Source organism: Manis pentadactyla, chromosome 9, assembly GCF_030020395.1.
Source record: "Manis pentadactyla isolate mManPen7 chromosome 9, mManPen7.hap1, whole genome shotgun sequence".
NCBI lineage: Eukaryota > Metazoa > Chordata > Mammalia > Pholidota > Manidae > Manis > Manis pentadactyla.
In genome coordinates, this window is record NC_080027.1 from 49,584,972 (window position 1) to 49,599,782 (window position 14,811).

Consider the following 14,811-nt stretch of genomic DNA (forward strand, 5'->3'; position numbering starts at 1 on the left):
TGTTGTTGGTCTTTTGGATGGTGGCGATCCTTACTGGTGTGAGATGATATCTCATTGTGGTTTTAATTTGCATTTCTCTGATGACTAGCAATGTGGAGCATCTTTTCATGTGTCTGTTGGCCATCTGAATTTCTTCTTTGGAGAACTGTCTGTTCAGTTCCTCTGCCCATTTTTTAATTGGATTATTTGCTTTTTGTTTGTTGAGGTGCATGAGCTCTTTATATATTTTGGATGTCGACCCTTCATTGGATCTGTCATTTATGAATATATTCTCCCATACTGTAGGATGCCTTTTTGTTCTGTTGGTGGTGTCATTTGCTGTATGGAAACTTTTCAGTTTGATATAGTCCCACTTGTTTATTTTTGCTTTTGTTTCCCTTGCCTAGGGAGATATGTTCATGAAGAAATTGCTCAAGTTTATGTCCAAGAGATTTTTGCCTATGTTTTCTTCCAAGAGTTTAATGGTTTCATGACTTACATTCAGGTCTTTGATCCATTTGGAGTTTACTTTTGTATATGGGGTTAGACAATGGTCCAGTTTCATTCTCCTACATGTAGCTGTCCAGTTTTGCCAGCACCATCTGTTGAAGAGACTGTCATTTCGCCATTGTATGTCCATGGCTCCTTTATCAAATATTAATTGACCATATATGTCTGGGTTAATGTCTGGATTCTCTAGTCTGTTCCATTGGTCTGTGGCTCTGCTCTTGTGCCAGTACCAAATTGTCTTGATTACTATGGCTTTGTAGTAGAGCTTGAAGTTGGGAAGCAAGTTTCCCCTGCTTTATTCTTCCTTCTGAGGATTGCTTTGGCTATTCGGGGTCTTTTGTGGTGCCATATGAATTTTAGAACTATTTGTTCCAGTTCCTTGAATAATGCTGTTAGAATATTTTGATAGGGATTGCGTTGAATCTGTAGATTGCTCTAGGCAGGATGGCCATTTTGACAATATTAATTCTTCCTAGCCAAGAGCATGGGATGAGTTTCCATTTGTTAGTGTCCTCTTTAATTTCTCTTAAGAGTGTCTTATAGTTTTCAGGGTATAGGTCTTTCACTTCCTTGGTCAGGTTTATTCCTAGGTATTTTATTTTTTTTGATGCAGTTGTGAATGAAATTGTTTTCCTGATTTCTCTTTTTGCTAGTTAATTGTTAGTGTATAGGAAAGTCACAGATTTCTGTGTGTTAATTTTGTATCCTGCAACTTTGCTGAATTCTGATATTAGTTCTAGTAGTTTTGGAGTGGAGTCTTTAGGGTTTTTCATGTACAATATCATGTCATCTGCAAATAGTGACAGTTTGACTTCTTTTTTTACCAATCTGAATTCCTTGTATTTCTTTGTTTTGTCTAATGTTCTAGTAGTTTTGGAGTGGAGTCTTTAGGGTTTTTCATGTACAATATCATGTCATCTGCAAATAGTGACAGTTTGACTTCTTTTTTTACCAATCTGAATTCCTTGTATTTCTTTGTTTTGTCTAATTGCCATGGCTAGGACCTCCAGTACTATTGTTGAATAACAGTGGGGAGAGTGGGCATCTCTGTCTTGTTCCCGATCTCAGAGGAAAAGCTTTCAGCTTCTCGCTGGTCAGTATGATGTTGGCTGTGGGTTTATCATATATGGCCTTTATTATGTTGAAGTACTTGCCCTCTATACCCATTTTGTTGAGAGTTTTTATCATGAATGGATGTTGAATTTTGTTGAAAGCTTTTTCAGCATTTATAGAAATGATCATGTGATTTTTGTCCTTCTCTTTTTTTGATGTGGTGGATGATGTTGATGGATTTTCGAATGTTGTACCTTCCTTGCATCCCTGAGATGAATCCCATTTGGTCATGGTGTATGATCCTCTTGATGTATTTTTGAATTTGATTTGCTAATATTTTGTTGAGTATTTTTGCATCTGTGTTCATCAGGGATATTGGTCTGTAATTTTCTTTTTAGTGGGGTGTTTGCATGGTTTTGGTATTAGGGTGATGCTGGCTTCATAGAATGAGTTTGGGAGTATTCCCTCCTCTTCTGTTTTTTGGAAAACTTTAAGGAGAATAGGTACTATGTCTTCTCTGTATGTCTGATAAAATTCCACGTTAAATCCATGTGGCCTGGGAGTTTTGCTCTTGGGTAGTTTTTTAATTTCCGCTTCAGTTTCGTTGCTGGTAATTGGTCTATTTACATTTTCTGTTTATTCCTTGGTCAGTCTTGGAAGGTTGTATTTTTCTAGAAAGTTGTCCATTTCTCCTAGGTTTTCCAGCTTTTTAGCATATAGGTTTTCATAGTATTCTCTAATAATTCTTTGTGTTTCTGTGTGGTCCGTCATGATTTTTTCTTTCTCCTTTCTGTTAATGTGTGTAGATTCTCTTTTTCTCTTATTAATTCTGGCTAGAGGCTTATCTATTTTGTTTATTTTCTCAAAGAACCAGCTCTCAGTTTCATTGATTTTTTTTCTATTGTTTTATTCTTCTCAATTTTATTTATTTCTTCTCTGATCTTTATTATGTCCATCCTTCTGCTGACTTATGCCTCATTTGTTCTTCTTTTACCAATTTTGATAATTGTGACGTTAGACTATTCATTTGGGATTGTTCTTCCTTTTTTAAATATGCCTGGATTGCTATATACTTTGCTCTTAAAACTGCTTTCGCTGCGTCCCACAGAAGTTAGGGCTTTGTGTTGTTGTTGTCATTTTTTCCATATATTTCTTGATCTGTATTTTAATTTGGTTGTTGATCCACTGATTATTTAGGAGCATGTTGTTAAGCCCCCATGTGTTTGTGAACCTTTTTGCTTTCTTTGTACAATTTATTTCTAGTTTTATGCATTTGTGGTCTGAGAAGTTGGTTGGCAGAATTTCAATCTTTTGGAATTTACTGAGGCTCTTTTTGTGGCCTAGTATGTGGTCTATTCTGGAGAATGTTCCGTGTGCACTTGGGAAGATTATGTATTCTGATGCTTTTGGGTGTAGAGTTGTATAGATGTCTATTAGGTCTATCTGTTCTAGTGTTGTTCAGTGCCTCTGTGTCCTTACTTATTTTCTGTCTGGTGGATCTGTCCTTTGGAGTGAGTGGTGTGTTGAAGTCTCCTAAAATGAATGCGTTGCATTCTATTTCCTCCTTTAATTCTGTTAGTATTTGTTTCACATATGTTGGTGCTCCTGTATTGGGTGCATATATATTTATAAGGGTTATATCCTCTTGTTGGACTGACCGCTTTATCATTATGTAATGTCCTTCTTTATCTCTTGTTGCTTTCTTTGTTTTGAAGTCTATTTTGTCTGATACTAGTACTGCAACACCTGCTTTTTTCTCCTTGTTGTTTGCATGAAATATATTTTTCCATCCCTTGACTTTGAGTCTGTGCATGTCTTTGGGTTTGATGTGAGTCTCTTGTAAGCAGCATATAGATGGGTCTTGCTTTTTTATCCATTCTATTACTCTGTGTCTTTTGATTGGTGCATTCAGTCCATTTACATTTAGCGTGATTATTGAAAGATATGTACTTATTGCCATTGCAGGCTTTAGATTCATGGTTACCAAAGATTCAAGGTTAGCTTCTTTACTATTTAAGTGTCTAACTTAACTCGCTTATTGAGCTATTATAAACACAGTCTGATGATTCTGTTTCTCTCCATTCTTATTCCTCCTCCTCCATTATTTATATGTTAGGTGTTTTATTTTGTTCTCTTTTGTGTTTCCTTTGACTGCTTTTGTGGATAGTTGATTTTATTTTTTGCCTTTAGTTAGTATTTGGTTGCTCTGTTTTCTTTGCTGTGATTTTATTTTCTCTGGTAACATCTATTTAGCCTTAGGAGTGCCTCCATCTAGAGAAGTTCCTTTAAAATACCCTGTAGAGGTGGTTTGTGTGAGGCAAATTTCCTCAACTTTTGCTTGTCTGGAAATTGTTTAATCCCTCCTTCATATTTAAATGATAATTGTGCTGGATATAGTATTCTTGGTTCAAGGCCCTTCTGTTTCATTGCATTATATATATCATGCCATTCTCTTCTGGCCTGTAAGGTTTCTGTTGAGAAGTCTGATGATTGCCTAATCGGTTTTCCTTTGTAGGTGACCTTTTTACTTTCTCTGGCTGCCTTTAATACTCCGTCCTTGTCCTTGATCTTTGCCATTTTAATTATCATGTGTTGTGGTGTTGTCATCCTTTGGTCCCTTCTTTTGGGAGTTCTGTGTACTTCATGGTCGGAGTGACTATTTCCTCCCCCAGTTTGGGGAAATTTTCAACAATTATTTCTTCAAATACACTTTCTATCCCTTTTTCTCTCTTCTTCTTCTTCTGGACCCCTATAATGCGAATATTGTTCTGTTTGGATTGGTCACACAGTTCTCTTAATATTCTTTCATTCCTGGAGATCCTTTTATCTCTCTCTGCGTCAGCTTGTCTGTGTTCCTGTTCTCTGATTTCTATTCCATTATAGGCCTCTTGCACCTCATCCATTCTGCTTTTTAGTCCTTCCAGAGATTGTTTTATTTCTGTATTCTCCCTCCCAACTTTATCCATTAGCTCTTGTGTTTTTCTCTGCAGCTCCATCAGCATGGTTATGACCTTTATTTTGATTTCTTTTTTAGGAACATTGGTTAAATCTATCTCCCCAGGTTCCCTCTCAGGGGATGTCTGTGTGATTCTGGTCGGAATCGAATTCTTCTGACTTTTTATGGCGATAGAGGTAGTCATGGGCAGTTGGTGCGTGTGTCAGCTGGGAGAACAAAGTCCCTTCCCCCTTGCTCGTTGCATTCCTCTCCTGCGAGAATGGTGACCGCTAGCCCCTTGTGCTTGGAGCTGCGCGCCGATGGGGTCTCTGAGTCTGGCCCGAGTGGCTGCGGAGGAAGTTCTGCATGACTGCTGTGGGTGTGACCAGTCTCAGGCAGCTGCTCCGCTATGGCGGGGCTGCACTGGAGGGGGAACGGGCAGAAGGCTGTTTATTGCTATGAGGGGCCTCAGAGCTGCGCTGCCGCTCAGGTGGTCAGGGCACCCAGAGTTCCCCGGGATTCCCAGCTGCTGGGCTGAGTGTGCTGGGGTGCTTCCATCCAGCTGTGAGGCTCCTGTCCCTTTAAGACTTTCAAAAAAGCACTCACTTTTCTTTTGTCCCAGGGGCGCCAGCTGTGGGAACCCTCTCACAGGTTTTAGTGTTCCGTTTCCCTAGTATTGAGTACACCATGCACTGTGTGTCTGTGCTCCCCAGGCAGATGACTAGGGCTGGGTATTTAGCAGTCCTGGGTTCCCTCTCCCTCCCTGCTCTGACAACTCTCCTTCCGCCGGGGAGCTTGGGTGAGGGTCACGCTCAGGTTCTGCCGGGCCGCGGCTTGTATCTTACCCCCTTCATGAGACACTGGGTTCTTGCAGGTGTAGATGTAGCCTAGCTGTTGTACTGTATCTTCTGGTCTCTCTTTTAGGAATAGTTGTATTTGTTGTATTTTCAAAAACATATATGGTTTTGGGAGGAGATTTCCCCTGTCCAACTCACACCACCATCTTGGCTCCTCCTTCCCAGGGTTTCTTATATATAGTATCATGGCATCTAAAAATAGTGAGAGTTTAACTTTTTCTTTTCCAATTTGGATGCCTTTCATTTCTTTTTCTTGTTTAATTGCTGCAGCTAGGACTTCTAGTTCTATGTTTGTTGAATAAAAATGGCAAGAATGGGGATTCTTGCCTTGTTCCTGATCTTAGAGTTAAGGCTTGTAGCTTTTCATCAGTGATTGTAATGTTAGTTATGGGTTTGTTATATATGTCATTTATGGATCCTTCATTACCCCGTTTGTTGAGAGGTTTTATCATAAATGGATGTTAAATTTTGTCAAATGCTTTTTCTGCATCTGTTGAGATGAACATAATTTTTTTTTTATTTTTTTTTTATTGAAGGGTAATTGACAACAGTATTACATTACATTAGTTTCAGGTGTACAACACAGTGATTCAACATTTATATACATGATAATTCTAGGTACCAGCTATCACCATACCAAGTTGTTACAATATTTTGACTATATTCCTTATGCTATACATTACATCCCGGTTACTTATTTATTTTACAATTGGAAGTGTGTTTATATATATATATATATATATATATATATATATTTTGTGAGGGCATCTCTCATATTTATTGATCAAATAGTTGTTAACCACAATAAATTTCTGTATAGGGGGGTCAATACTCAATGCACAATCATTAATCCACCCCAAGCCTAATTTTCATCAGTCTCCAATCTTCTGATGCATAACGAACAAATTCTTACATGGAGTACAAATTCTTACATAGTGAATAAGTTACATGGTGAGCAGTGCAAGGGCAATCATCACAGAAGCTTTCGGTTTTGTGAGATGAACATCATTTTTACATTAACATTTTGTTAATGTGGTGTAGTGTGTTCATTTATTTGTGAATGTTGAGCCATCCTTGAATCTGTGCAATAAGTCCTTCTCCATCATGATGTATGATCTTAATGTATGTTTGAATTTGATTTGCTAGTACTTTGTTGAGGATTTTTGCACTTAGATTCACCAAGGATATTAGCCTATAATTTTCTTTTTTTTATGGTGTCTTTGTCTGGTTTTGGTCTCAATACAATGCTAATCTTATAAAATGAATTTCTTTCCTCTTCAGTTTATTGGAATGATTTGAAAAGGATAAGTAGTAACTCTTTAAATGTTTATTAACATTCACCTGTGAATCTCTCTGGTCCTACCTTTGTTTTCTTGGAGAATTTGAATTCTTGGAGAATTTCTTGGAGAATGATTCAGTTCCATTACTTGTAAATGTTCTATTCCAATTTTCTATTTCTTTATGATTCAGTCTTAGAAGGTTATATGTTTCTAGGAATTTATCCATTTCTTCTAGGTGTTCCAATTTGTAAGAGTTTAATTTCTTATGACCCTTTGTAATTCTGTGGTCTTCTATAAATTTTATTTCATTTCTGATATTTATTTTGGCCCTCTTTTTGTCTTTTCTTGATGATCCTGGGTAAAGGTTTATCAATTTATCTTTTTAAAGAGCCAACTTTTAGTTTCATTGGTCTTTCCTATTTTTTTTGTCTCTATTTTAATCATTTCCACTCTGATCTTTTTTGTTTCCTTCCTTCTACTAAATTTGGCTTTGTTTGTTCTTCTTTTTCTAGTTCTTTTAGGGATAAAATTAAATTGTTTATTTGGGATTTTTTTTTCTTGTTTCTGGAGATAGGCCTGTATCAATGAACTTCCCTCTTAGAACTGCTTTTGCTGCATTCCACAGATTTTGTAAAGTTGTGTTTCTGCTTTCATTTACCTCAAGGTATTATTTCCTTTTGATTTCTTTGGTGACCTATTGGTTGTTCAGTAACATGTTGTTTAGTCTCCATGTGTTTGTGTTTTTCAGTTTTCTTCTTGTAATTGATTTCTATTTTAATACTCTTGTGGTTAGGAAAGACGATTGATATGATTTCAGTCTTCTTGAATTTTTTGAGATTTGTTTTGAGGCCTAGCTTATGATTTATATCAGAGAATGTTCTGTGCACACTTGAAAAGAATGTGTATTCTATAGCTTTTGGATTAACTGTTATATACATATATCTATTAAGTCCATTTGATCTCATGTTGTTTAAGGCTAACATTTCCTTACTGGTTTTCTGTCTGGATAATGTATCCATTGATATAAGTGGGATATATACGTCCTTTACTATTTTGTATTACTGTCATTTGCCCTCTTTATGTCTGTTAATATTTGCTTTTTGTAATTAGATGCTCCTGTTTGGAATGCATATTTACAAATGTTATATCCTTTCTTGGATTGACCCCTTTAACACTGTGTAATGCCCATCTTTGTCTTTTGTTCTGCCTATTTATCTCCCTCTTCTTCTGGTAAACCTATAATGTGAATATTAGTACACTTGATTTTTTACCAGAGGTCCCTAATCTGTTCTTGTTTTTTAAAATTCATTTGTCTTTTTTGCTCTTGTGATTGGGTGATTTACATTATTTTTTGTTCCAGATTGCTGATATGTTCTACATCTCCTAATCTGCTAGTGTAAATATACTAGTGATTCCCTCTAGTGTATTTTTTTATTTCAGTTACTGTATTCTTCAGTTCTGTGACTTCTGTTTTCTACTTTCTTGAGGTTTTCAGTGTTTCTTCATTCTTCTTCTGATTGTGGTGAGCATCTTTATGAATATTACTTTGAACTCATTATCAGATAGATTACTTACCAGCATTCCATTAAGGTCTTTTCCTGAGGTTTTGTCTTGTTCCTTCATTTAGAACATACTCCTCTGCCTGCACATTTTGTTTGAATTTGTTTCTATAAATTAGATAGAACAGCTTTCTTTCCTGTTCTTGAAGGAATGGCCTTGTGTTAGGAACATCCCCTGTGTAGACTACATGTTCCTGGCAACTTTGGCTGCTGGCTGGAGCTTGAGTGGGTATAATCTGGGGGAGTCCCAGGGCACATCCCCTGATGGGATGGATGACTGGAGCTGGAGCAGGCATGGGTGTGCCATACTCTGACTGCCTTGGCAGGATAGCTAGAGCTAAAATAGGCACAGGCCAGGGTTGTCCCAGTGCATGTAGTGCCAGCGCAGTCCTGGCAGGACAGCTGAGTTGGGCGCATGCTGGGTGCTCCACACTGGGGCCATATGGGGGGATGGCTGGAGCTGGTGTGGGCTACAGGCCTGGGTCTTGCTGGAGTGACTCTGGCAGGCCAGCTAGAGTTCATAGACTGAGCTCCTATCTACAGTATCAGGTTGGAGGGGGAAACATAAACAATGGTGCTTGCCAACACATCCAACCTCAGAGACAGTTCCAGCAGTTCCCCCACTGACTGGCTAGGTTTAGTAAATGTATTTTCTTTACTTATATTCTTATTGCCCTTTAAACCACTGTTGTTTTTCTGTGCCCCAGGTTGGGTTAGTCTACATGTAGCCCTTACAGGTTGCCATGTAGAGGTGAGGTTCCTGTCATTACCTTGACTCCATCTCTCCTATCCTTCTAGAACTGTCATCCTTCTGTCTTTTGTTGTGCAGAAACTTTTCAATCAGCCCTCAGTTCTTCAGAAAGAATTGACCTATATGTAGGTGTACATTTGGTGTATCATGGGAGGAGGTGAGTTTGGGTTCTTCCTGTGTCACCATCTTGGACCCTGACCAGTGCTTCATATGGAGACATTCTTGGTGGATTTACAACATAGGTGTTTAAGAACCTTTTTGTGATATTTGAGGAAATTGGTTGGGATTTTTAGATGGGCTGGGAAAACATTATTTTTCCCATTTAAAGGAACGGAATATAGACTCAGTATTAGAAAGTTTACCATTCAACATGTTTTATGGGCAAATTAGATTCTAATAACAGGGACCCCTACATAAAGTTTGGCCATACTGATCTTTGGAACATTCAGGTAGAGTGGTGCTCTCAAATGTGGCTGAACATTGGATTCATTTTTAAAGTAAACTGATTCCCCAGATTTTATCTGCAAAGATTCTGATACAGTTTTACTGGGAGGAGGTGCAGGTAGTAGTAAATTGAAGTAGAGAGATCCAACAGGTAGTTAACATATGTTGGTCTGACCCAAGTGGTAGGTCTGGGCTAGAAGAAAATACTGGCTAATGATCATCAAGTAGATGATATAGTAAATGCCCATATTATGCTGTAGGTGAAGTGTAAAATGCAGTCCATTCTTGCAAGGCTGGTCAGATGACCCAGTTGAGGCTGTGCAGCTAGCCAATAGGAAGCTCAAAAGTGCAATTCAAATCTATTTAAGTCTTGACTGTGGTTTGATGCCACCTAGTGGCAGTTTGTGCTCCAGGCTAAATAACATTAGGTCTGGTTTTTTGAGTTGGAATTACCTGTCGTTTCCCTGCCTGACCTTGCCCTCACCACATCTCCGCAACAAACATCCACCAAGGTAATAACTCCAACCTGCCCTGCCTTGAAAATGTGGACCTGGCAAAGTACAGGAAACAATCTCCAATTACTTTACATCTAAGACTTAAATTACATTAATATGAAGTCTTTTACCATTTGTGGGTGGTTTTACTGTTGAGAACCATGGGAAAAAAATGCAGTTACCCATGGAAGGTGTAAAATGAAAATAAATTAGGATATGTGTGTGTGTACACACATGCATATGTACATTTTAGAAATTATCTGAGTACGTAGATTTAGTACTCAGATTTACTGAAGTATGCAAATCATGTCTAAAAGACTTTAGAAAATCCTTTTTTGTTATCTTTAAAAACCTTAGGGTAAGCTGCATTATAGTAGTGATTGCATTTATTATTGTCAGTATTAGTGTAGTATCATTAATTGTATCTAGATTATGTAGTTACAGGTAACAGTAAATTATAGTTTCATCCAAGCTTAAAGTTAAACTGGGCAATACCTCCCTCCTTACTTATCTCATCCCCTGAAATTAGGGAAAAATGACATTCAGGCATGGGGTAAGACAGGATGTCAACCACCTTTTGAGCCAAGACTATAGTTAGGGAGTCTTTACTTTCATGCTGCCTCATGACAGAAAACTATCTGTTTTTGTCATTAGAGGATATTTTTAATTTTACCCTGGGAGGTTTGGAATGATTATGCTTTCATATGTAAAGTTTGTTTTTTTGTGTGTGTGTGCTCTTCTTTACTTAGGGGAAAAGCCATACGTTTGTACAGTCCCTGGTTGTGACAAAAGATTTACAGAATATTCCAGTTTGTACAAACATCATGTTGTTCACACTCATTCTAAACCATATAACTGTAACCACTGTGGGAAGACATACAAGCAGATCTCCACGCTGGCCATGCACAAACGGACGGCCCACAATGACACTGAGCCCATTGAGGAGGAGCAGGAAGCCTTCTTTGAGCCTCCCCCAGGTAACGGTTTTTCCACTATATTTATCTCTGTGTATGGGAATTTATGACACAGCATTTTCTCAGATTATAATGTTTCAGTCAGATAATCATACAAACATGTAATTTACAGTTGTGATAAGTGCTATCAAAGAAAGGTACCTGGTGCTTTGGGATATATAGGAGGGGAAGTAAGTTTAGTCTGAAAGGTGGGAGAAGGTTTTCCTGAAGAAGCAATTTTTGGAGAGATCTATAGGGTAAATAGGGGTTAACTAGTACAAAGTCAGGAATTTGATGGAGAGGGAAAACCTGGAGCAAAGGCAAGAGAACATTCCAAACAGAGGGAATGGCATGTGCCCTGAATTTGGAGCGAGTAAAGTAAGTCAGAGACACTAAAAGAAGCCTGGCTAGTGCAGCACTTCTGCCTGGGAAGGTCGTGTGAAAAGAAGCTGGAGAGCTAAGTAGGAGCAACTAGACTATTTGAGTGCGTTAAGGATGTTATTCTTAATCATAAGAGTGGTGAAGCCACCCCAAGTAACTCTTGATTCATGTGTTATTTGGTAGTATTGTAGAAGATGAGAACATTCATTTCAGGAAGAATAAACTCTTATAAAAAATATTTTAGAGAATTACATTCTATGGTTTCAGTTAAATAAGCATAGGTAAGTAAGTAAAATGAAGTAGGTTTTCTAAAACAAAAAACAAAATATGGGTTGTCCTACTGTTTCATTGAGTACTTCCTAAATGAAGTACATTTGAAAACTAAAAGCAAACATCTTTTTCCATTCTTAACAACTTAAACTTTTGTATAAGTGTTGAAAACATTTAGGTGAAAGAAGTTGAGAATAAGGGAATGAATAGGTGATTCACTTACTGCTCAAATGACCTCCTGTAGTTCTTATTTGTCCTTTCAGATACCTGTTACGTTATAGGAAGAAAACAATAATCCCTTTTAGTCTTGGATGCTGTATTTTGTTCTAGCCAAAGCACTGTAAATGTGCAGGGTTAGATATTATAACAACTGCTGAATCCTTGCAGTAAGGAAACGGGCTCTATGATGTCAGACTTAGGTTTTAAGACTTCCTTTTTTAAGCTTCCTCACTCTTTTCCTTAAAAGTTGGTACTTCAGATTGTCAAAATTTCTTATATTCTAGAAAATAGTGCATAATATAATAACATATTTTCATTAAAAAAAAAACTAAATTAAGATTGTTTTTCCAGGAATAGGGATGGATTTGTTTTTTCTCTCATACGCTCCCCTTGGTTTTGTAACCCATTGGAATAATGGTCTATACACAGCTGTGGGACAGAACAAAAAGAAATGAAATAATGACCACCATGGAGATCACGCCTTAATGACCGTAGCCATTTCAGCATGTACCAACCACTGACTTTTAAAAGTGCTCATTACCATATTAAGTCCTTTGAAGGAGAAAAAAACATTTACCCTCTTTCTGGCTTCAGAAAAGGGAGCCTTTTTTTGGGAGGTAGAAAATGATAAAAGAAAAAGAAGGATCAGTAATACTCCTGGTTGCCAAGTATAGCAGTAATGGGCTGTTGAAATTGCTGTTTACTTGCTGGTTCTTATGAAATAAAGCGTGAATAGGGGTTCCTGTTCTGTCACTTATTGAATGATTAACCTTACCCCAGATAATTTGCCATTACGTTGTCTTTACACAATGATGCCATTGTGTATTGACCACTCGAAATCAATCACTTGTGTTAAAGAGTAAGTAATTTAGTTATGAGTATGTGTGTGTGTTTATACATCATTCCAGTTTTGTGGTTAATGTTTATGAAGATTATCTTATCATTTGTTTATTGAAGTATCATTGATATGCAGTCTTCTTTGTCATACCATTTTTAACAGCTTTTTAAGTGACTGCAAGAACTTAGTGCATACTTGCCATGTTGGAAGGGTTATTTGCCAGTTTTCCTGTACAGTTCCCCTTCCTGCCCCTATACACTTGCATAGTATCACACGATTACTCCAGCCCTCCCAAATTAGAATACTTAAATTTGCTGTGGGAAGTTTAGTTTGGTCTGCTTGGATCTGGGTTGGCTTTGCAAAAGTGAAGATGGAGGAATCTGAAGGAGGTGCTGGAAGCTGTTTTCATGATTTAGAATATAATTCTTATACACTTTAATTTGTGTAAGTTTCCATGTAATATTTAAAATATCCTCTGTTTTCTAAGCAGCTTGGTTGGTGCTTAAATAAATGATTCATTTATTTTAAATAGGTCAAAGTGAAGATGTTCTTAAAGGGTCCCAGATCACATATGTTACAGGTGTAGAAGGGGATGATGTTGTGTCTACTGTAACCCAGTCTGGGTTGAGTCAACAAGTTACACTCATATCTCAGGATGGGACTCAGCATGTAAGTATCCACTAAAAGCCAAACAAGCTAAGTAATATTTCCCTAAACCTGGGCTTGAAAGGCAAGTTGGTTCCCAACTGAAGAAAGCCTTGAACACCAGATCATAAAGTTTGGACTTCAGCTTGTAGGCAGTGCGAGATCCCCTGAAGGTTTTTCAGTAGTCTGTCAAAAGAGACTATGTGCAGGGAGATTAGTAAAGGCAGAATCTTTGTAGAATTCAGATGGTGTTCTTAGTACAGTCCAAAGGTTACATGGTAAAAGTCAGAACCACTGTAAAACTGCGGGCTTGAAAAGTAAAAGATCCATGTGCAACACAATTCAGAGAAGAGGTAGGATTTGGTAGCTGATTAGATCCAGGAGGTAAGATGAAAAATCAGGACAGCCTTCGTTGAGGTGATGAAGATCTGCTGGCATCATATAAAGATCCTGAGAAGTCAGTGATGGACAAACCTGTAAAATTTCCAAAGTGTGGCTCTCTCTCTACCTGGAATCATGGGAGTTCACTGAGCTAGCTTCAGAGAATTAAAGAATGGGAATCTTGATCCCCTTAGGAAAAGCAGTGTAATGGATGTTTTCTAATAGTCAAACTTGTCATTGTTTTCTAGATGCCACTTGCTTGAAATAATTCAGATTTGATTTCATTTTTTAGTTTTAGCTAAATTGTCTTAGTACTTGGGAAAATAGGCATATGAGATTCTTTATCTTCCTGTGTCTATCTGTTCCATGGAGAACTCTCTCCTTATCTATCTCTCTCAGAGCTTTAATGCCATGGTTAAATAGCCCTTTGTGTTGATAACTGTTAGCATGCTGATGTTAACTAGGAGGTAGAACATAGTCAGGATTGGAACATATAAAGCACAGGTACCATCCCACTCCATTCATCCCCTTCTCCCTCACTTTTAACATCTACACAGCATTCTTTGTCCACTGATTGGCATGCAAGATTAAATTTATTAACCTAGTTTAAATTCAGCATTAGCCCCAAGACTTTTTCTTGAATTAGATCATTATAGACAGAGGCCCTCTGAAGGTCATTTGATCTAACTTCCTTCCCTATACAGGAGAAATTCCCTCTACAGCAGCCCCAAAACAGATGAGGCAGCTCCTCTTTTAAGAGGCAGCCTATTCCATTGTTGGGTAATTCTAGTATTTATCAGACTGGAACCTGCCAGTATAGCATCCACTCACAGCTCTTGTCTGACCATATAGAATGAGTCTAATCCTTCTTCATGTGTTCCCAAACAGCTATTTTCCCCATTCCATTGTTGTACTTTCTCTAGACTCCTGTTTCCTTTAGGTATTAGATTTCTATTCTATTCCTTTAGTCATTTAAACAACAGTGTATTGAACATCTACCCAGTGCTAGGCATTTTTCTAGACTTAGTGTGGGAATACAGGAAGTGGAGGTTTGAGAGAGTGTCTTAGTCTAATAGACATATTCCTAGAATGAACAATAATTTCTCATAATGAAGGGATATAATTGAGGGATATGTAAAGTGCTCTGCTAACCTGATGGAAGGAGTGAATGCTTCTTCCTGAAGGAATCTTGGGGGCACACAGAATGGCCATCCAGTTGGATCTTGAAGAATTTTCATGAGTTTGCCAGACAGAGTCATGGG

General features: G+C 37.8%; 1 protein-coding gene across 3 annotated transcripts in view; it reads left to right on the top strand.

The window, feature by feature from the left end:
- The window catches only part of ZNF143 (zinc finger protein 143), an 80,428-nt gene that overhangs the window by 52,667 nt on the left and 12,950 nt on the right, over positions 1–14,811 (top strand). For all 3 annotated transcript variants that reach the window (XM_036892335.2, XM_036892333.2, XM_036892334.2), the window contains exons 12-13: positions 10,612–10,839; positions 13,056–13,192. In XM_036892335.2, the coding sequence (XP_036748230.2) occupies positions 10,612–10,839; positions 13,056–13,192 (365 nt within the window). The remainder of the gene's footprint in view (positions 1–10,611; positions 10,840–13,055; positions 13,193–14,811) is intronic.